This window comes from Clarias gariepinus, chromosome 17, assembly GCF_024256425.1.
Source record: "Clarias gariepinus isolate MV-2021 ecotype Netherlands chromosome 17, CGAR_prim_01v2, whole genome shotgun sequence".
NCBI classification, from domain to species: Eukaryota; Metazoa; Chordata; class Actinopteri; order Siluriformes; family Clariidae; genus Clarias; species Clarias gariepinus.
Window position 1 is genome coordinate 19437904 of NC_071116.1, and position 24260 is coordinate 19462163.

The window sequence follows — 24260 nt, forward strand, 5'->3', positions numbered from 1 at the left end:
ATAGACTGCAATACAGCATTCTTTCCACTCAACATCTGACACAAATGGCAGAAACTAAGGGCAGGCAATTGCATTAGGCCTGCTCAGCTGGCATTTATTAGTCCTGTTTGCTTGACGATGATTCCCTTCCATCATTCGAGCATAAATCCCCTCGCCAACAATTCAGTAATAATACATCTCTATCTGCGGACGCTTCTGTCCTAAATCTCTGTTTTAGCCTGCCGCGCAGACTCGTACAACGATACTCGCTAAGCATCTCTTTAGCATTATGTTTCTCTCTCCACGTCAGCAGGCGCTGAAGATTTTTGTGCTTATCACCAAAAATGTGCAAATCAAACAATTATCTATAATAACTTCAAATCAGAAATCAGTTGGTTCGTTTATGAAACAAAACAAAGTGACACCACATTTTGTCCATTCACAATGCTATAAAGACCATTAAGAGACAAATAATAATAATAATAATAATAATAATAAAGAAAAAACAACATTTTGGTTTGCATAGCAAAGCAACATCAAATAGAAAAAGCTATTTACAAGAAATACACATCCTTTTTTGTGATTTACATTTCGGATTTCAAAAAGCGAAAAAAAAAGTTTTCTTGTTTTTTTTTGTTTGTTTGTTTGCTGTTTCCAAGTGATGCACATTTTGTGGCACAAAATGGGCAGGGCGTGTAACGTTTCCGTCATAAGTTTAGACAAAGAAGCAAAAACTGCAAGCTGAACACCATCGGGAGTCGTGTGTCTGTACATTAGCTTCACAGTTCAGTGTTGGTCTCTGAGGTAAAAAAAAGATCGCCTCGTGTAACACCGGGGGAGAAGCTCATCGGACATTGCAGGGGTGAACAATGAATCTCTTTTGCGTTCTCTCTCTCTCTCTCTCTCTCTCTCTTTCTCTCTCGTCCTCGCTTTCAGTCGCGTGGGCAGTGAGTAGTCTGGCTTATCTCTCAGGCACGGCACTCTGAAGCACAGATAAATGGAGGTTAATGCATTCTGGACAATTCAGAGCAGGGCTGTAATGACACACTGGTACGACAGTACAGAAAAATATAAAATGGCTACACCATTACTAGTATTTCTAAGCTTTAAATATTATTTGCGTGATTTTCAAAATCGGAATTTAAACTTAATCTTTTAAAATTATTATTCAGCACCGAAGCTAAAAAGACTGCATCATAAAAGTGTTAAAGAAAAAAAAAACTTTTCTTTAATGTTTTAATGGCTTAATAGTGAAACAGACTTCGTTAGGGTTGAGGTATTTTTTTTAGCCTGTAATTATCAAATATGCCAGCTAGCATACATGCTAAGGACATGAGGACATTGAGAACATTCTAATGATTAGCTTAATATGAATAATTTATCATTTGGGTAACAAGGCTGCAAGTTCAAAGTGAACTCATCAGTCAATGTCAGGATATCGTAAAAATATATATAATTAAATTTATATATATATATATATATATATATATATATATATATATATATATATATATATATATATTATAATAATTATAATAAAGAATCAAGAAAAAGAAAGCTAGTGGCTAGTACTGTGCAAAACTCTAGACATCCCTTCGGTTGTGGAGGCCTTGTGTTAGAAACCAATAAGCTAAAACACAATGGTGAGGTGAGTCATAAACTGTCAGCGCTTTATCGGAAGCTTGAGCTCATGTTATCTAGCGGTAGGAAAGACAAAAACACAACCTGGATGAATTAGAGGCCATACGGCATGACTTACAGTAAAAGCAGTTCCTACACAGGAAAAGTGTTGTTTAAGATGACGACTGGTTTTGTATATGGCTTTGACAGGCAGCTCCTCATCTATAGCATCATAGCACATCCTCAGGAGTAAAAGAGTTTACCAGATCTTTTTTATGGAGTTTCATAGGTTGTAGTAAAAACTACTATTTATTAATAGTTATAGACAGTCTAAATGTTGGTTTACACTGACCTATTCGTTTTTCGATACTGCATATTATACAGTATGTGAGGTCACAAAGGCCTGGAGACTATTCCAGAGAACACTCTGGATAAAGTACCTACCCTTCAAGCATGCACTCAATCACACACAACCTTCAATGCATGTCTTTGAACTGAGGGAGGAAATGCCAAAGGGAAACCCACCAAGCACAGGGAGAACATGCAAACCACTAGAAATGGGTAGGAGAAAATTATTTCAGTGGTGTATCATAATTATTTTGTGTGGCAATTCATGTATTGTCACACTGACTCTAAAATCTCCAAAAAACAAACAAAAAATATATATATTTGCATTTGAGCTGGTAAAATTTTGCCATTCCTCTTTAATCCTACTGATCTTTTCTGATATTAACAGAACCGCAATATAGACTGAATCGGCACATAGGGTATCGCGATAATATCGTATTGGGTGGTCACTGGTGATTACAATCCCTAAAAAATGCATGCACACACATCAGAGGTGACAACAAGCCACTGTGTCACATAAATACTGACTTTGTTTAGTTAATTATTGTAAATGTATTATTTTTTTATACTAAATAATTTTATTAATAAATAGTAAATGTATTATTTCTTTTATAGCATTTTTGTTAAAACATTTAATTCCTTTATTTTTGGATTCTTTGTAGTTTTTCACTGCATGTCAGACTTTTGCACAGTACTATATACATGGTGCTCATGGAATATTCCAAACAGTGCATAGGGGTGAATGGGTTCAAGTTTAAGAACAAGGGTGGGCAAATGTTCTTGGACACTAAAATGTATAATTTAGGAATTATGACCTACAATTAATGACTCATGGAAAAGGATGCTTCCCGGTTAAGATGTTAATTCACTCAATATTGCAAGAAATACAATTGCTGATGTATTTTCATTAGTTAATTTTTTTTTCAGATTTCATTAATTTTACTATTATTACTATTATTTTATTATTTTAATTTATTTATTATCCTTTTTTTTTTTAAATATACACGTGGTTTGAGAAATGTTCCCTATATTGAAAGTGCTATTCATCCACTTAACTAAGCAAGAATCTGATCTGCTTGCTTAGCCATAATAAATACTGATGAGATGAAAGCACAGAACAGAGGATAACCCCAGGACCTTAGAGAGGCAAGAATACTGTTAAATGAACCGCACGATAATGCATTTTTTTCCCCAACTCAGTGCACATTTAGATACTGAATCTTGTTCGGGTGAAAATTTAATTCGCTCACATAGATGTCCGTAGTTAGCGTCTGTGCTGCCTGATGCTCGTCCTGCAGAGTCCCGCTGATCTGTGCTGGACCGTCTCTGTGAGACGCATCCCAGTGTGCCCCTGGAGCTCCAGTTGGCTGCATGCTGCCGCTCCAGCGTAGATACCACACACTCTTCAGGAGGATCACAGCCCATAGAACCCCAGGGGGTGTGTAGCCGTGTACCAATGCTGTGCAAGGGCTCCGAGGAAGGAGTTCGCACTGCAGGGGAGACAAATTATGCTCTGAATTGTTATTATGCTCGATGGAAATATTGACCCTTAGGTTCTCTTGATTACTTAGCAACAGATGTCCTGATGCTTTTATTGCTGTGGAAATGTAACTGGCAAACATCTTATTGCCAATTAAAATGTTTACGCAATGACATATAGAAAACCATTTTATAATTTTGGGCATCATCTCAATGCTTTTACCGTGGTCATTTTGGGTAACTGCTTATTATAAAGACCTCAAGAGTCTGGTTCTATAGACCTTTTGCCACTACGTTAATCACAACAGTGGGTGGCAGAAGCACCATTAACAGACATTAGGCTACTATGTGTTTTTGTTGATAATTTCGTTTGAGGTGCTAAAAAAACACAGAAAAACTACCTCTTGATTACCTGATAAACTACCGCATTGATTTCCTACTGCTTTGTCACACAGATAAAAGTAACCTAGCAACTGAACTTTTGTTTTGCTAATTATTTTTGTATGTATGCTGTAACTTATTCAAAAGAAAAGCAAGTTCATTAAAATGGATGAAGAAGGTAATAAAGATATGAATTTTCAGAAGTTTGATGTGCTATCATGACGTGATTACTTTAGACGAAGTACAAATATGTGATTTCTCCTGGATTTGGTGCCGTTTGCTAGCAATGCGTCGGTTGCAAATGAGACGATGATACAAAATATACTGTGCTTTACGCTTCAGTAAATGATGTGCAGGTAATGTCCACTTATACTGACATTTCAAGCTTTCTAATTAAAAGCATACTAACTGTGAACTGTTAATTTCCAAGTAGCATAAAAAAATCGTTAGTGCAATAAAAAGTAGTAGATAAAAATAAAAGATAAAAAGTTAGTGCGATATGTAGGGTGTAATCCTTGTTCCACAGAAAGTAGTGACCTTGTTCAGGGGTTGGAGAGGGATTTGAGATATAGCCTTGTGTTAGGAGCTTTAATTTCTCCGTTATTCATTAGGTAGCTCATCTAGCTATATGTTACAGTATATGATCCTCAGCCCTGAACCTGATCTCTGTAGGTAAAATATTTAAATGATTCGCCATGTATTCATTATACTGTTGTCACTCGCATTGACCTAAACAGCACAAAATCCTAATAAAGCTATTACTTACCATCTGCAATGTCATCTCTCCTATGAGGTTCAGTCCCTGATGTCTCTACTCGTAGCTTTTGTGAAGCTTGTGATACCCGTTGATGACCCAGGCTCTGAGTCGCTAGAAGTGCTCCGTCTATGGATCCAGCGCCGCTTGATTGGGTTCGGTGAGAGTAAGGGTGTCCTGTGGATCACAGACCAAACATTGGAATAAAGAACATCTACTGGGACGTCTCTTCACAAAATTCTAACAAGCACATAATAAGCATGCAGCGTGTTGATGAGCATGCCAAGTCAAGAGTGCTTGGTGCTTTGCCATATTGTCCAGGTCCCAACACTGCAGTGGTTGTTCCCTGTAGGACAGGAAACTGAACTCACGGTTGGTTGATACCGTTAAAACTGACAAAGTCAAACCGGGTTATACTTTGCCAAAACTCCATGCTTGTCCTGCAAGGTCATTCTCTAAGGGAGGGGGGAGTAAATATAAAAAGACCTTTAGAGTGAGAGGAAGGTGCAGTGTATGCAATCTGAGCAATGCAGCAAAATTCAGGTAGAGAAAAGTGCTAAATCAGATTCATATACCCCATAGATCAACGATGCCTAGTGTCAAAGCAAGGAGGCGTACAGTTCTATCATGACTGGGAAATGGTACGGGAGCTAAAGGTGCTCCCCGACACAAACGACATCTTCTCTGAACCATCCTTTTCATTTAAATGCAAGAATTTTGTTGATTACACAGCCATGCAGTTTCCAAAATGATATACAAGTGTGATTTGAGCTCAGGTTATGATTCTGAAACCACAAGAAAAAAACAAAAACATTTCATCCTGACAAGAGGAATGCTGTAGTTGTAAATACGGCAGTTGATGCAACTAACCACAGTGTACTTCTGAATTGACCTTAGAATTTGAATACATTGACATCTATTTATCTGGAAGTCTGTTTTTTTGTGAGTGCATTCAGTGGGTTATGAGAAAGGGAGGTGGTGGGGGCTTCATGGTGAAAAACCCTTCAATCATCCATCCAGTTTTGACTTGGAAATTAAAGAGCTCAAATGAGATGTCAAGTAGGAATGATTGCTTCCATCTAACCTGAATGCCTTTAGTGACTGATACAGCATTCCTTTTTTTCTCTAATAAGAATTTCACTGCCATGTGAAAGCACCTACTTTTTGTTTTAGACCCTTGTTAACAATTCACAGAAATGTGTCACCGTAAAAAAAAAAAAAATCCTTTAACAGTCTATGTGAGACAAGGATAATGTTTGGATAAAAATGGAAATCAATAGCATTTTACTTCGAACCATGTGTATTTCAGTTTTGGTAAAAAAAAAAAAGGTAATTTTTTATACCCAGCCAAGGAGTAAAAGAGCTGATTGGATATAATAAAATGTGACTATAAATGCTATATATTTGTTACCGCAAGTGTACACAGCCTTGTTTCCCAAAAGAATTAATGCAATTTCTTGGACGACTGCGGTTTGCCAATGTGACTGTTCGAGTGTGTGATTCAATAGTTCTGTTCACCTGTGATCGCTCCTTCTACAGTTTCCAGACTGCGTCCAGGGGAATAGTCTATTCCACACAGCTGTCGTGACAACTCATAGCCTTCACTGTCTCCCTCTTCATCCTCTCCTTCGGTCAGGATGTCTGAGCCCAACGTACTGGACACGTAGCCCATGGGAGGTCCCGTGGTCTTGGGTGGATGGGAGCTGCTTTTCAGATGCCTGAAAGTAATACAAAAGTAATACTTCCTAAATCTGAATCTTATTACTATGCCCAACCTGCATGCTTTTGTCTTTTTCATTGCTAATTATCAGGTCTGCTTCAGGTCTCTCTATTCTCACAAGTTTGCTCTAATGTTCGGATTTATCAAACTACCAACCATGCAGTTAAATCACATGGGGAAGGAAAGAAGCACCATGATATTTTTCATATATGAAGACAGCATCAACAACTGTATGATATGATTGTTCCATCCAATCATATCAAATAATCTTTTTCACCTAAATCAATGAAAGGTAACAATTCATATGTTACCTTGCCATCTCTGCAATCCATTAACACCATGGCCAGTAATGTAAGGGAGGTACCTTTCTATATTTTTTATCAAGTGCGATTATGACCAGTCATTGAAAGTTCATGTCTTGCCATCTTCCCAAATCCAGTGGATTGTCATTTTTTCAACTTGCATTATAAGGGAATCAGGGACCAGTGAGCCTCTGCCATCTTTCCCATGCAATAAGAGCATAAGTCAATCATGGAAGGGTGGTACCTGGCCAACTTCTTATCCAATTATACCATTATTTTTGTTTTCTTGTTCTTTGTGCCTTTTATCCTAGGTGTCGCCATGTTGGATCATTTGATTTACAAGATCTGGTATAGGTTTTACACAGGATGCTCTTCTTGTTGTAGCCCTCCTGTTCACTAATGGTGCTTGTGAATGGTACTGCATGTAATCCCCGGGTAGTATGGCAAGACAGGGTAGGCGTCTTGCCCGAGACCCAACAATAGTGACCCAGAGGTGGAGAAGCATGACCAATCATGGGTTTAGATCCAAGTCCGATCTAATAACAATGTACTTTCCCAGAACTCTGCAAGTAGTGTTTTTTTTCCCAGGAGATTCATTCATATGCCTCACACACTATATGAACAAAGCGGTTTAAACCCCTCAAGAGCAGTAGAAGCTTGGGTTTATGGTGAGCTTATCCATGTCCACATACTATTTCTAGTGTAACTGGCTTCTATGTGGAGAATGTTTGGAGCTGATAGCACTAATTCCATTGGAAGGCTCACACAATAGGCTGGTAATTGGGTTGGTGTGTGTTTGTGGGGGTTAGAGTGAGACAGTGGGCAGTGCCTGTCAGCTACATGTCTGTAATCTTCAGCACAGCTGCCCGCATGTCAACCTCGCTGTGTCTCAGACATGTAGCGTCTCGGTGCGTAATTACCAGCTCTTTTTCCTGTTGTCAAAGACACCGGGAACAGCAACCCAGTCATTACCCCGGAGCTCCAGTCCACCCCACTCTCACTATCACGACAAGATTCTCCCACCATACATTACGCCTGTAATCAATGAAGCTGTTTTTGGAGCTCCTAAAGGTAAGGTGAAGCCTAACGTTTCCCTTACTACAGAAGCTAAATAACGGGTAATGAAATGCTGCAAATGTTGTATTGATATGCAAAAATATCCGTTCTGTTCAGCTGATTGGATCTGCTGTCTGTCACAACACTTCCGCCAATAACCAGGTGTATTTCTGAATGGTACATAAATGTCTCATTATGTTGAGAAATACATTTCTGGCAGTATAATTTCAGTCCTGTGATGCTGCAATATTTTTGCCGTCAAAGACGATGATTGTTCTTTTCAATTGCACATGTGCAAATCTTTTTTCCGTTTTTTTTTTTTTTTTTAAGTGAGGAAAATTTAAATGGAATGTTTGAATGATGTGTGCAATATTTCAGGGTGATTTATGAATACCATTTATGGAGTAAGGATAAATTACAGTTACATACTGTAAATGCAGGGTTGCCTAAAATGCTCATTTTGAAATGAGCAATCATCTCAGAATTCATGTATAATGGAAGAGTAAAAATTTTACTGTTCACACTGCAGACAGTTTAAAATCTCTGGCAACCTTTAATGATCTTTAAGATGTTATTTATTTCTTTTTTTTTGTGGATATGCACATTCACTGTCAATAGATTTCATATCTTGCTCACCAGCTTTGCTTGGCCACCTCGTACTGGTAGGCGCGGGTAAGCTCGTCCAGGTGGGCCTGGAGCATAGACTGCATTTCCTCATGATGCGAGGACCCCAATGAGCCAGAAGAACTCTGGCCATAGGGTAAAGCTGCTGGAGATGAAGCCACGCCCCTCAGGGGTGGAGTGGGCACTCGTTCTTCCTCCTCGAGCTCGTCCTCCATGCCCTGGTGTAGGTACGACTGAACAGGGAGAGGCGGAGCCCAGGTGTCGCTCTCGTACCTGTGCCATTAATATATCAGGGGATTTAGAGGCTAGAACCCAGAGACCAGTGATGGCGACACACATTTTGACACATCCTTAAAGATTACTGGGAGTATGTGAGAACGAGCCAGGACTAATTTAAGTAACCTTAGCCTTAACAAAGGTGAAACAAAAGATATCAGCTCACTCAGCAGTGCTGGAGAAGAAACATAACGCTCATTAAGCTCTCTGCTCCCTCTCCTCGCTCTGCTTTGCTGCTCTAAGCACTTTGACTGAGAAGGCAGCTGTGTTGTGTAGCTGGGTCTCAGCACATTTCGATGAACGAGAGAGGCTATCTAGGGGCACCCTGGTGTAGAGTTAAAGCTACCCTGCTCTTTCTTTGTCTCATGAGGTTTCATTGAGAAACAGTTACATTGTGTGTAGTGTTCCATAGCAAAGATGTATATTGCTAATTAAGGTATATGTAGCACAGGTCTTATAAAAACGCCTTTTATGTAAAAATCAGTAAATGTGTGTGCGCACACACATGCATGGTAACCTTACCCTCCTTCAGATCGATGCTCAGGGGCATAGTGGTCCATCTCTGTCCCTGGTAAAGGATTCATGGGTGGTGGAGGAAGGGGCAAGTTGGCCCAGCAGGAGCCATTAGGCTTTGCTGTTTTACCCCCTCCTTTTGATTTCTTCTTCTTCCCATTCTTCCCCCCTATAAAAGGCAGCACAGAGGACATCATCTAACGATTCACTAAAGCAGCAAACACAAATTTTGACATTCAATATGACTCAGAAAGTAAAACCCGATGCTATCCACCAGCGCGATGCGACATTCACAGCTTTTTATCAGAATTATGCTACAGAGGCAGAACAGAGGATGAAATTCAGGCAAGGGGGAAAAGTGCTCGGCTAATTGCAGGGGTTGAAGGTCAGAGTTGAGCTGCTCCGTATCACACGTGTCTTCCAGCACACGGAAGGAAAAGCCGTAGTCTCGATGGTTCCTAATGAGCAAGTCTCATTCCCCAGTGGACTAGGAGACTGCTGGGGGAGCTTTTTTTTTTCATCACCTGCTCTGCCTGTTCTCCTCTCATTATCTAGCTTTCTCGCGTCTTCTGATGGAGGACAAAGAGCTTTCCTGCAATGTGTTTCTCTTCTGTTCGTGCTGTCATTTGCAGCACACACATCCTTAAGCTTATACCCTGCCTTCTGTAAGCTGCTCATGACACAAGCTCAGTTTGGTGTTTTAAACACACAGTAGATGGGATGAGGGCGGTCATGGGCGCTGCCTTATAATCCAGCTCTACTCATCTGCATGGCGACAGTGCACTAATTTCATGTCCATGGGTCAAAACACAGAGGAATCGCTGCCTGCACTAATCAAATTAATCCATGGCATCGGGCTGTAACTCTTTGACATTTCTGGGCTACAAAACTCCCAGGGCTGAGAAGCAAAACACACATTAAAAAAGAAAAACGATTAAGGATGATGTCCTCTGGGTCTGTTTTCTGCAAAGATGTAAATATTACATTGAATCCCTTTTGATCTGGGCACATTATTTTTCTTTCCGTTTCTTTTCCCATTTCTTTTGCTAAAGATTTTTCTTTCTTTTTGGCTTTATTGTCTTGTTCGTTTTATTTCCCTTTGGTACTTTCGCTTTCGTGGACCTTTAAAATTAGATTAGATGTCCCACAATACAGTATGTTCTACACTCATAATTAGCTGGAAGGTCAAGTAAATTAGAGGCCCTATTCAGCAATGACCCTGAAACGGTGCCAAGAGCCATAATCACTGACCACTTGTCAAAATAATGTGCATACATTAAAACTCTGATACGGATAAAAGAAACAAGTGTTTCTACAAGAATGTAAAAATGCAAAAAATTAGTAAGTAAAAGAAACTGCTACTTTACTTCAGGTTAAATACTGCACTAAATCAGTTAAACGTGTTTTTTTTATATATATATATAATATATATATATATATATATATATATATATATATATATATATATATAATATAATATATTTAAACTCATCCTGGAGTCCCCACAGCTCAGAACTGTAAGAAGATTAGAAGATTAGCTTTAATGAGCAAAAGTGTTCTCGTTTAGTTTCCTCCAGCACAGCAAGACTGAGAATGAAAGTGAAAAGGATGCTTTGTGTTGTACCGTTGGCACAGGAACGGTTTTCCGTGAGGGAGTAGCCCAGGCTGGGCATTTCATGCTGTGCTCGCAGCGAGGCCTTCCAGCGTGGCTCGGGACGATCCACTGCCAGCTCGTGGAAGCTGTTGGACTGCAGGATCTGTGTGGTGGCATAGGGGCTGGCATGGTTTCCTCTGCCTGGGCTACTGTAGCCGGTTTTGCCGGCGAAGTCGATGCTGCTGTAGATAGCACCGTCTGACAGCATGGTGCCCGTCTTCTCGCCGGCACCAACAGGCAGTACGTCTGAGAGCGTGAGAGACGAGAGAAGAGGCGACAAGGAGAGGGACGGGAGCAGCGCTTAAGGTCAGTGTGAAGCTTATTAGTGCACCCTGCTGCTGGTGTTCCTGGCTTAAATAAGGTGAGATGAATAAAAGTGATTAGCTAGCAGATTAATTATCAGATGACATGGGATGCTCGGTGGGGGGTGGGGCGGGTTGGGGTGGTTGTTTGACGGATGTGAACGATGAACACATGCTGAGCTGACCTTCAGCTCGGACCAGCACACACTTTCGCATATTCCTACATACTGTAAAGATACACCAGCAAACTCAGTGTTTCAGATTATTTAGCATTTTGTTGTGTCAAAGTATGAATCCATAATCATGGAAAACATTTTAAGCACTTTCATTTTATGAGATAAGCATATTATACAATTTGTACCAATATACAAATACTGATGGTAGTCCATTTGACAGTACACAGTTTGTCAGCTGACCAACATTGGAATGATATTTTTCGAGACTCTTGTGAGTTTCAGTACAGCAGAGACCTGGATATAATCATATTTACTAATATTTACTAATGATGCGATCTGATAACCATTCCATAATAAATAATCAGTTAAACTATACAATTTAATGCTTCTTGCACCACTGTGGTTTTTAAAAAACAATCCACCATCATTTAATATTATTACATCCAAAGTACTTTATGCAGACTGTACATGATGTGTTTTAGGAATTTTTACCCATAAAACATATTGGGATCGATCCCTTGAACTGCACAGGAAATCAACTCACGAGGAACACTTTATTCAGATTTATGGTCCTGACCCCCTACTGGACGATGATCTTTGTGCCCCTGTTCTCTTTGGAAACTGTAGTATATGTTTCTCTAGAGTTTTTCTATACCCAGTTCCATTTGTTACACGTAAATCTTATTAGGTTTCCTCATATGAGCCTTTGACATGGGATAATATCTCAAAAGCACAATGCTATCACCATCATGCTTCACAGCAGGGATGGTGCTCTCGCTCTAATGTACTGTGTTCAGTTTCTACTAAGCACTGAAGCTGCAAAGTTAACTGACCATAGCAAATTGATCAGAGTAAAGTGTCAGACATGCCTTCGAGCAAGATGTTTCCAAAGGATTCTCTGCATGCAACGACTCTGCACAAGACTGATTCATGAAGTTTGATTCCTATTTATGTTTCGTGAACTTTTCTTCCATGGATGATTTGCTGCACTCCTTCTGGTGGCCTTTCTTACCATTGTGATTCACTATGCTCTAAGGTATGATCATGTTCTTGAGAAACTGACATGTGGAATGTTTAAACAATACTGTGTCGTTGTCTATGTGGTATAGTGTTGCCTTGGAACTGAGGAAACCCCAAAAACACAGCCATGCTGAAAATTAGAACTGGCATAATGATTTCTTTTAACCATTTTCCATCAGTATCTAATGACTTTAATGGTATATGGAAACCATTAGGGCAGCTTCCATTAATTTTTTTTTTTTCCAGCAGGAAAGATTTTTCCTCTGAAGTCCTCTGGAAAAAAAAACTTGGCAAAAGTAAACTGCAACTCCAGTAAGTAAGAAGCGAAAGAAGAGTTTTTCAGTAGGTTACTATTATTAAGTAATATACTCATTCAATTACTATACTATACAATTACTTAAATATCTTTACTTTTATATCCCAGACTACTTTATGTTCATGTGCAGCAAATTTCAAGTTAAACACTTGGTTTATTGCTGTATCCTGAAAAACAACCCCAAAGGTAGTGAAATCTGTTTATACTGTATGCTTGTAATCGCATAAGTTCTTCTTGTATTCTACAGGATAGTTATTTAGCAGACGTTTTGTTTTTAAGACACACATGGATGAAATGAATAAGAGGCATGAAGGACAACTGAATTGAAAGAGAATTTTTAGTGTGTGTGTGTGTGTGATCACTTGTCATTTCCACTACTGAGAGACTCTGTGCTTGCTGAAATATTCATAACCCTCATACATGAATTCAGAAAAATATAGTGATGGTGTGCTTAGGGCCCTGAACCTGTGACCTTCTCTCCCTCTTATGGGCTTTGTAGTAGTGATCTCGTCTCTCAGACTCTTTCCTTTGCTGTATTGTAACCTCTTGAGATCTTACCTCCACGACCAAAGTTAGTGAGGTCTTTGGGAGCACCCAAACCACTGTTGGCAGGCAGGCTGGTGGACGGCCAGGAGTCAGCTAGCCAAGGGAGGCCAGGGTCACCGGCTTTCAGCACACCAGGACGACTAGGGCAAAGACAAAAAGAGAGATGTGCATATATATATATACATATATCTATTCATCCATCTCTCTCTCTCTCTCTCTCTCTCTATATATATATATATATATATATATATATATATATATATATATACTGTAATATGCTCTGGATGATACCCAAAGGGTGAATGAGAGACACAAAGAATAACATTCACACACTGCTTTCCATTTTTTTCACGGTCTGCATCAGCACCAGATTGCTGCGAGAGCTCGTTCCCCAAGTACACCGCCCCGAGCAGTGAAAATAATAAAGACACAAACAAAAAGACATAAAACAGTGACAAGTCTATAAATCTGGTACTGAGCCTCTGCCCCCCCTTCCGCCCCAAAGAGAGAGGAGCCGATAGCAAGCGCATGGCGGAATATTAAAACCCCCTACAGCAAGTGTTTCCACCTTCATTTGGGGATGGAGAGGTTACCAGTCTCCATGGTAACTAGAGCGACTGATGCTCATTGGCTGGCAACAACCAATTGAGCAAAAAAAGCTGATGTAGAATTTTGATGCATACAATAAAACACGACGGGGAACCGAGCATGTACATTTTTCACTCGTTTATTAGAGGATGGGGGGACATTTTGAATTTTGTTCATTTGTGTACCGAGAGGAGGAAGTCGGAGTCAGCCAGGCGGCTTGTACACATGATTTGGTTCACCTTTCCTCTAATGAATGCAGTAGCCCAGAAAAAGTGTTCCCCTAAGAGCCAAGAGATCCAGCAGCACATGGGGACTTGAACACATCTGAGCTCAGTGGCTCAAGGTGCAGATTATGTGAGCTGTTTTCACCCAGACTAACATACATACTCATGCATCTCATTCCTATTAGCATGCACATTCCAACACACAGACATGCAGTCCTACTGTATACTCAGGAGCATACAGATAAAAGCATAGATGTATCATTTGCACCTAAAAGCAACCATGTTTTACTGTGGGGTTTTTTTTAGGCTTTTCGGCTTGCTAAGCTAGGCTAATTCAGCTGATGAAGATTCTCACCTCTAAAGGGGGCCCTGTTTCAGTCTCACATTGGGTCACTAACCAGCGATTATTTAAAAAGTGCTCTGTGAACTTACACGGCAAGAAGGTAGATGAGTGCCTAGGGCTGTCTCAACGCGAGTGTGTGTGCGGAGAAAAGTGAGAGTGCTTATGAGGGACACTTTCTCTTGGATAATTATCTTTTCACATCCTCTTGAGCTTCTTTCGACAGGAGAATCCATCACCGGCTCTGGGGAGAGCCGTCCATAGCCTGGCCGTGACGATGAATGGAGGAATAAAAAAGCGGCTCTGACACATTAATTGTTTCGGTTAATTCCAGCCAGAGGAGATTTATTAGCCAATCAATCGATACATCAGCTTAGGCGTTGCTCTGGCGCGAGACACTGAGTATCGGAACATCCATCAGGTTCCTGTCTGCTAGGCCGTTAACATCGGCAGTTTCGGCAGAGAGACTCTCCACTGCTTTAGTGTACTGCTCTGAAAGTGCGGCTGATCTGGAAACGAATGCTGAATCATGAAATTGAGTCATACACCATGATGTTCTTGCCCAAGGTTAAAACACATCACGGAGCAGTCAGGCAGAAAAAAGGCCCTGCTCATATCATATATACATTCCCAGGACTGTTTACTTGGTCGGATATAAATATCAATACAAGCACCACTTACCTTGCACTTCCCAACAGGCCTCTGTCTCCATGCTGGAACGTCACTGCAGGGCCAGCAGCCAGAAAGACACCCCAGAATTGACAAGGAAGGCGGAGCGGGTGGGAAAAAAGAAGCAAAAGAAGATCCAGCTCAAATTACTGTTTGGTTTCATTCCATCAACATTTAAACCAATCTCTTACTAACTAGATGGCTTACTGACTAAGGTGCCATCAAACCCGTCGGAAGTTAGAAAGGGATGGGACAAATGACCAGTACCTGCACGGGTGAAGGTGAACGACTGGACTGTGAAACAAAAACACACACACACGTACATACATACACACACACACACACACATAGACACACACAAACAGAGAATAAAGAGAGAATTAGAATTCTGTACAGGTATAAGGCAATAAAATGCAGAAGAGAAAGGATGGCGTGTGAGATGGATGGTGGTTTGACGCTTGAACTGACAATGATATTTATGTCTTTCACAGACTTGATTTGCGTGAACTCAGAGGGTGGAGCATGAATATGTGAGAACGCGAGCACATGAGTGGGCAAGCAAGACGCACACCGACTAGGCTGCTCGCAGCGAGAGGTTGACCTGAATGAAATTTCTCCCCACGTGAGCTCAGGATCAAAGCCCAGGTGATGGATAAAGCAAATGGCTATTGAATTAGGCAATCACCACCGCACGCACCTAAGTCATCAGACCGTGATGATGGCAATACGTATTATAATGAGTGTAATCCACAGCTACATGCCATAATTACCCCCCTGGGGGAATACCAAATTACATTTCAGAGGCTGGAGACCGTACCTAGAGCTAATGTAGGAACAATATGGGTCACGGTCTTCTAATACGCGCAGCGCAACAGCGTTTCTTTTCCAAATGAGAGTGCGGGAATTGATGGGATTGTGTTCAAGGTTGATGCACACAGGTAATAGTGTAATGCACGTGCGTCAGACATGCCTGCTATTGTTTAGCGCCGGCTTATGCAATTGTGCATATGCAGATTAATACAACGACAGCTTTAAATAAAATACTAGGTGTGGTTTAACTCCAGTAATTTGGTAGTTTTTATTCTGTGTGATCATCACAATTCAGTTCAGCTTACTTTGCATTTCTTTCCTTTCAGCTAAACAATGAGAGATGAGGTTTTTACTTGGCTAAAAATAACCGTACAGTACTTTTGCGTTTTTTTTTTTTAGCGCTGTCATACTGTACCAGTGACTCGTCCCTAGAGATCGGTGTATACGTTAGGCATGATGCATGGCTTCTCACCAGCATAGTTGCTCAGGCCTTTTCTCTTCTTCCTCCTCCAGTAGAGCCAAGCGCTGAAGCCCATGAGAACGATCCAGCACGCGCCTCCCAGGCCTGCGATGAAGGCCGGTTGCTTCAAGACATCCGTGATGCTACCGCTGCCTTCGTCTCCAGTCATCACATCCTGTAACTCGGCGCCTGTGATCATAAACAGGTGAAAACCCGTTCAATCTTTTCACCATGTTTCCATGTAAACTTTAAACCGTTCTTCCAAATCAAATCAAATCAAATCAAATCAAGTCCCATCCCATCGGCAGATAAGACACAGCGATTTAAAGCGCAAGGGAAAACCGATTTTTTTGTTAATAGGATTATTGTACGACTGATTAACAGCGTAAAAAGCAAACGGAGCAAGAAGATACAGAAGCTCAAAACAGAGAAATCGAGTGCTGGACAGAGAACCTCTTTTCGGTTTGAGCCGAAGGACTGGAGATTGACGTGGGGACTCCATCAGGGTTTGATTTCTTGGTGCGGCTACAGCTCTGTGAAATGAGATTCAAAGGCTCGCAACGTGAGTAACACCCCAAAAACACGATCATTAGGGCCTCACAGCACAGCCTTCTCGGTTGGCTGCGAGCGAGTGTTTTTGGCCCTGGCAGTCAAAAGCCGTGGAAAAAGGGGAGAGCGCGGCGCGTCAATACTATTGATTCTGGCTGTATTTATCTGGCCTCATACATCAGCGAGCTTGATAAAATGTGATAAGGCGATAAGCCGCAGCAATAAGACAGTCCGCTATGTTAGCAAAGGCTGCGTTTATTGGAAAGCATTATTGATACAGCCGACATTGTTCTGCCGAATGACACCGGACAGTGTATTAAATGAAAAACTTATCGATTTTTATATCACTGCTTGTTTTTTCAAAAAAAAAAAAAAAAAAGAGCTTAGCTTTGAAAAGTAAACTCACAGGGTGGTACATAATCTCTAATGGTATTGTTTTTTCCCCCTCTTTTTCTTTCCTTCAGTACAGCATGACAAATTTAGAAATCATTATCTGAGCCTCCGTCTAGTAATGATTGTGTTTGTTCAGTCCAGCAGTAAACCCCCGATGCAGCGAGACGGCTTTTCGTTCTATCACAACTTAGAAACAACAAGAACAAAATGTCCATTTCTTTCTTCCTCCTTCTCCTTACTTTTCTTTATATTGTTGTTGTACTGTAATATCTGCAGTAACCTTTTTATTCAGGCTTTTCCCCCCCTTTATAAATATTTAAGGAGCCTTCTTATATTTTGGAAAAGCAATACAATCATACTACTTTTCAAATTGTTATTCCATGTCTCTGGTCCAAAACTGACCATCAATATAAATCATTTATAATACTAAATTCTTGTTTTTTTTCCATCACAAAACAATGGCATTTTCCTGCTGCTATTTTGTTAAATTTTGCTGACTCTGTGGAGAATTCCCCAAAATTCTATCAGCCTGAATAACATCATGTCATATTTCACCTCCCCCTCCCAAGATGCTTCGCTCCTGTTATAGAAGGAATATGTGTTAGGGTCTCCTTTTCACATTGTCTTTAACAAATCACCCCCAGTGTGACAGAGATGACACCATAGTCTCACATGTTCTCACCGATCACAATAGTCTGTGGCTCGCTTTTCACCCCGACGCCTGCGCTGGTGCCTGCTGCCACCTCCACTCTGTACTGCACGCCCACCTGCAGGCCGCCAACCACCACCGAGCGAATCGCAGCGTCCACCGTCTTGTTCACGTGGAAGCGGGTTTCATTTCCCAGACACCAGATCTAACGTCAGAGAGGGTAGGGAAAGAATGGAAAGAAAAGTGATGGGACCGAGAAACTGAGTGCTTACACCCAGAAAGTGGTCTCTATTAAGTCTTAACCCTTAGGTTCGGAATGGATGTACTGTACTCTTTCACATTTTTATGATTAAATGATTTAAAAAGTATAAATGCAATGTTATAAACCCACTAATTATTTGGACACGATGAAACTTTTGGTGAGAAATAAATGTTTAAATTAATAAAAACAAAGAGCAGTATATTTTCAATTTCACACTCAAAATAGTTTATTATAAGTGCTATAAAAACAGGCTATACAGTATAACGTACACACATTAAGATTATATGACCTTAATTGATAGCTTATGGCTTCCTTGTTGATGTGCGAAATAAAATAAACACACAGTTGAATATAAAGTAATGTGCTGGATCAGGTGCTATTTTATAAGCTTCTAAATAACGAGCAAGGAAGCCATAAGATGAATTTGCAGCAATGAAATGAAATGAAATAGTGAAAAGTACTGTATTATAGGACTATTTTGGTGACAGTATATTGGGTTAGCAATATACTTTAGACTGAAACTTAAATGTGTTTACAGTACTGCACAAAAGTCTTGAGCCAGCCTTTATTTCTTCATATTTTGCCTCCCAAGAGCGGGACTTTCTTGCATTTTTAATATAAAGAAGAATATTTGAAGAATATTTCCCCAGGCTTTCTGGAGGACATCTCTCATTTTCAGTCCGGTACCTGTACCGGACCAGGGTTAGAGAAATATTTTTTGTTTGTTATGGCACACAGTGACCTATGAATCATTTATAAATAAAAATAGAAGAAATAAAAATAAAAAAAAAATCAAACTTAAGTCAAGAATCAGTAAGAAACGGGTACGGATGATGACCGCTGATCAGACTGATGATTAGTTTATTGGTGATTCTGAATTCTGAGTGATGGGAACAGATGAGAGGGGAAATGAGGTTGCTGCTGAGAGTGTTACGTAAAAAACTTAATTTTTTATTGTATCCTTGTTATTTTTATTTAAACTCCATAATTTGAATTTATTACGAGGACGGCAGCTCAAGACTTTTGCACAGTACTGTATATTTCAATAACTGCCTTTTTCTCATACACAGGTATATATATTGTTGTGTTTAAATTGTCTTGTGCACTCATTTCATATTAGTGCAAAAAAAAAAAAACTTTTATCAGTCTGAATTTGCTATCCCTATATGATTTTATCGCTTATAAAGCAAGTGCTTATGTTTAAAGAAGTGGTCCAGAAGCTACTGAAAAGCCAGTCTCAGACGCTTTTATGCAAGACATCTTGAGAGGCCTGAATAATGTGCAGATGATTTGCATAATTTGAATGGGAAGCCTAGAAAACTGACTGAATCATCTGTTTAAACCCAAATTTAAATACAAGTAATATTTCCTGTGTAAATATTTAAACAACATAAGTCACCGACTCTGAATACAACCCTGTGTGTGATTACTGGAGCTGTGAATCACGGATCGAGCGTCGAGTCGATTCAATATAATTTACTTATAGATTTGTTTCAAATAGCTTTTTTTCTTTGTGTAACCTAAGATGTTTACTGTTTAAATTTCATATCCAATACAATATTTTCCCTAACCATCTTCTGCACATCTTTTTTACACTCCAATCCAGCAGGGGGTGGTATTGCAACAACAGCACTTGAAACATCAAAGAAGAAGAAGCGATACAAAAGAATACAAGTATTGTATTTTCTGCACAACCTTGTGAAAATTTAAACCATTTTGGACCATTTAACTTTGTAAGCATAGCTAAATAACTAGACAAAGTAAATAAATAAATAAATAAGTTCTGAAACAGAAACTGATCCACGGATTTAATTAATCGATTAAACCTCATACCATAGATTTTTGACGTATTTCTTTAAACTGTGTACCTTGTATTCCTGGATGATGCCGTTCTGGTGTTCGGTGGGTGGTGGGTCCCAGGAAATGCTGATAGATGTGCTGTTCTCACTGCCCACCATCAGCACCGTCACCTGCTGCGGAGGAGCACTGGGGGCTGCCCAGTACAACACGTATCACTGATCAGTGTCCTCATTACAGCACGCACACACACACACACACACACACACACCAACCCTCGCCCACACACAAGTCCTTCAGGAATCCAAATGGAGTTTTAATGGCTTTCTTAAATGACCCAGACGTCTGAGCAAACTATTGCCCTTTGACTATAATAAACATTGTTGAAGAAAACAACTACTGTGCAACGCCGAGACATTTAGTGCTTACCGTGAGCTACAAATATTCATGCAGCATGCACAATGCTTTCAAATGTCACACAATTCCTACATGGATGTACTGTATATAATTTCGCACACTTACTTAGAGAAATATGTACAAGGCTACTCAGCTACCTGACATACTGTTCTTTTAAATAATCTCTAACCTAGGTTTTAGTTTTTTTTTTTTTTTTTTGGATGCCATGCATGGAAATGTGGTGTATAAAAAGCAGAAGGAAATGAGGTGTGACCGTCTCTGAGCCCTAATCCTGACTTTGTTAGTCCTGCACCGCTGCCATTGCTATCACAGCCCACACTTCAGAGAGCACACACTTACTGCATCAGCCAAACCGGATACAGCTCTGAGTCAACGCGCTCACAGCAATTACCTCCCCTACAGCATCTCCTCCCCATCCTCCTCTACATATCACTCTTCGCCCTCTTTCCCCCAGGCTTCTCTGCTTTTCTTTTTCCACTGACAGTGTTTTCCTCTCCACTCTCTCCCGGAGAGCGTCCTGATATTACACTCACTTCCTGTTAAATATCTCTCACAGTTAATACTCTCTCTGGACTCTATCTTCGTGATAAGGCTGAATTTTTTTTTTTTTTACCACTGACGCTGGATCATTAAATTGCTCTGAAAAAAACTCACAGCCGAAGAAATCTAATATGTCGAATATAAACTCACTGGCCACTTTAATAGGAATACCTGTACTGTACATCTGGTGATTCTTGAAATTGCCCAACCAACCATAGGGTAATGTACACTAATCAACATGGCATGACTGGGACATCAAAAGATCAGCCCTAGCATTTTTGGTCCAGGCTTCCCACAACTACAATACAGAATCGGTCAAGTCGAATACTTGTCCCAAGGTTATGGGATGGTCCTTGGCACAAAAAAAAAAGTAAGTTATCAGCCCAGCTCTTCAGCCCTCCTCAGACCTCTCTGGTGTGCTGCCTGGCACTGTGGCCCTAGTGGTGGATCCTGTGGGTGCTGAGGGTTGCAGGGTGGGGCCTCCATGGATCTGACTTTTGTCGGGAGCATTCCATGTGTGCTTAATTAGATTGAGATTCTGGAAATTTTTAAGCCAAGTCAACACCTTGGCACTCTTTGCCTATTGGACCCCATGCGTGGCGTGCTGTGGTGTTCTGCTGCTTTTTTTTTGTCGATTTGTGCTGCATTGGCTTTTCTGTGGGATCGGACCAGACGGGGTAGGCATTGCTCCCTACAGGCAAAAATGAGGCTTGGGTTCAATGTTATTCACTTGTGTTGTAGCTGATCTTATACTGTTATACTGTAATACTGTTGAACTCCAGTTAATGTTCACAACGAGCATCAGAGTGGAGGGAATGTGTCATCTTGCAGACTTTAAGGTGGAAAGGTTGTTTTTATATTTCAGAAACTGCTGATGTCCTGGGAATTTCATGAAGAAGAGTCTCTAGTGATTGCATCATACAAAGACAAAAGACATGCAGTGAGCAGTGGGTCTGAGGATGTTGTTTAGAGAGGTTTGAGAGGAATGGGCAGTTTGAGCTACACCTGTGGTGAGCAGAAAAGCATATCCATGCTGTACTGTATGTAAACACACAACACTATGGAAGTGTAAGGGTACAAAAAGAAGACCACATCAGATTCCACTAATGTCAGCCAAGAACAGGAATCTGAGGGTCCAAAAAATTAGAAAAACATGACCTGGTCTCAGGTGTCTGGTCAGTGACAGTATTACTGTAAGGACTGAAAGGACAATAATAACAAATAATGAACAGATATAAGTATCTTTTTTTATTTATTTTTTCTACAAGAATAATGGCCTCTTCATGCATAACCACCTCTAATCAAGCACTGTTTAAATAGTCTTAGTCTAATACTTAATTAGCTTTTTAATCCCTTTTATTGATTCTATTAATTAAATGATGTTCTATGCATAATGATGCGTGACCTGATTCACATTTCACAACTGAGTTGTTTACTATTTGTTACGGATAACATCATTCAAGCCATGATATTTAATACATAATTGTGTAAAATAAGCTGTTTTATATTGCAGGTGACATTTATAATATAGGAAATGGAACAAGGCTTTTATTTAAAGTCAGGCAAATCCCGTTTTGTCCTCAAAGTTTGCATGAGTTTTCATGCAGCGGATGTGCGAGTAACTTGTGTTTGATTTGGTTGTATGAACAGATTTAAAATCTGAAACCGTCTTTGTGCCGCTCTACCTGTGCAAGCATAAAAATATTCATTTCTGACTGCAAAAATAGCTGCTGAGTGAATTCTTCAAATATCACTAACCTGAACAAATACAGTATATCCATTAATGCTTTTTATGCATCATCAAAATGAGCAAAGAAAATGTATTTATAAACTGCTAACAATCTGTCACATGAATGTCCCTAACCAATTACCTCATTTTAAACAATATGTGAGCAGTTTATATTTAGTACAGCATCTATACGCGCTCTGTAGCCTAGCAACAACTCGTGTTTTTCATCATCGTCTGGAAGGTCTAGCTTCTTGTTCTTGATATTTAGTACATGTTAGACGGAAAGCTAGTTAAACATCATTTGACATATTGTCATAAATCAGATGACTATATCTAAGTAGCGTTGTATTACAGTATTTAAGTATATTCACTTTAACGGCGCTGCTTTTTATAATCATGGTACTCTTTGAAAATGCAAAACGACACTCTGACACTCCAATATTTCATTCAATCGCATTTAACTTTAATTACAGCAATGTGGTGTCCAGTTCATTTGTGGAAATGATTCCTCATGCTCCCAGAACACCTCTTTCTACAACAAATCGTGCCATCAGGCCTGAAAAACTCCATAGATGTAACAACCTGGTCATTCAGTACATCCAGGTCATCGGCTGACTTTATTGCCACATAACGTTCTAAAGTCTAGACCTGACCAACTGAAGCAACCCGAGATCACTGCCTCCAGAGACTTGTACAGTGGGTACGGTGCACTGCCCTTCTTACCCTGATGCATCATCGCTCCGAAATAGACCTCATCAGACCACATGAGCTTATGCTCCCTAGCAAATGAAGGACGCTTTTTTTTTTTATGGCCGTCCTAACAGTTCTCATCACATTGTGTGTGTGTGTGTGTGTATAGAAATGTACTTTCATTATTAAACATACTGTATATCTCTGATCTTTACTGTTAATTTTTACCATGCAACTTCAACTTCAAAACATGGTGCATTTCAACAGTGTTGTATGATGTTCGTTCATGATGACACTTTCAAGGTGTTGGGTTAAGGGTGCTTTAAACGTTTCCAGTCATTTCAAAGTTCTTTGCTTAATGCAGACCAATAATTTGACCCTTTGAACTTTTTTTTCGACCAGGCAGTCTACACCCGGCCTTATTTTCGTGTTTATAATTTCTTTTCTTTTGTAGGAGTCTCTAAGGTTTCTGATTTTAGCATTTCTCCGTAACCTACAAAAGTAAGCTTGTTTACGTCCAATAAAAACCCTGGCATTTGTTTATCGGCAGTGTGTTTAACAGTTCTAATCGTGTTATGAGGCATGGCAAGGCGGCCGAGGGAGCTGTCCTGGCTGACACTCAGTAAAGCATGGCTCCTGATCAATGGGAAGCTTAACTTCTCCCTGCGTTGCTGTACTCATATTAATAGGCAGGAAGCCACATTGAATACTAAATCACCATATTATGCGTCTTTTGAGCTTGATGAAAGCACTCAATTCCATTGTACAGTAATGTCGGAGATGCTAATAAGCCCACTGACTCTGTGATGTATCACTGGAGGTAATGTGACCTGCTGTGGTGTGTGAGAAGTGTTTCTGCCAAGTGACACAGTGACAACTTCACAACAAACAAGAAGAGAAAGAATATAAGAGGGTGTGTGTGGGAGAGAATGACACAGAGCTAGAAAGAAAAGAGATAGAGAGAGGGTGTGTATGAAAGAGAGTAAAAGAGATATCTATCTGTAGATTTACAGTAGATATGTCTATCGAGAGAGATATCGAGGGAGGGTGGGAGAGTAGATAAAAGAGCAAAAGAGA

General features: G+C 40.1%; 1 protein-coding gene across 2 annotated transcripts in view; it reads right to left on the minus strand.

The window, feature by feature from the left end:
* Window positions 1-454: 454 nt before the first annotated feature.
* The window catches only part of LOC128545554 (roundabout homolog 2-like), a 139725-nt gene continuing 115919 nt past the window's right edge, over window positions 455-24260 (minus strand). The window contains exons 15-27 of one of the 2 annotated variants that reach the window (XM_053515953.1): window positions 19879-20003; window positions 17782-17953; window positions 16170-16346; window positions 15155-15181; window positions 14900-14942; window positions 13079-13206; window positions 10677-10952; window positions 9062-9221; window positions 8276-8536; window positions 6080-6279; window positions 4574-4738; window positions 3198-3437; window positions 455-961 (exon numbers count right to left, since the gene is read on the minus strand). In XM_053515953.1, coding sequence (XP_053371928.1) covers window positions 960-961; window positions 3198-3437; window positions 4574-4738; window positions 6080-6279; window positions 8276-8536; window positions 9062-9221; window positions 10677-10952; window positions 13079-13206; window positions 14900-14942; window positions 15155-15181; window positions 16170-16346; window positions 17782-17953; window positions 19879-20003 — 1976 coding nt within the window. In that variant the 3' untranslated portion in view covers window positions 455-959. The remainder of the gene's footprint in view (window positions 962-3197; window positions 3438-4573; window positions 4739-6079; window positions 6280-8275; window positions 8537-9061; window positions 9222-10676; window positions 10953-13078; window positions 13207-14899; window positions 14943-15154; window positions 15182-16169; window positions 16347-17781; window positions 17954-19878; window positions 20004-24260) is intronic. The other variant, XM_053515955.1, reaches the window with a different exon arrangement.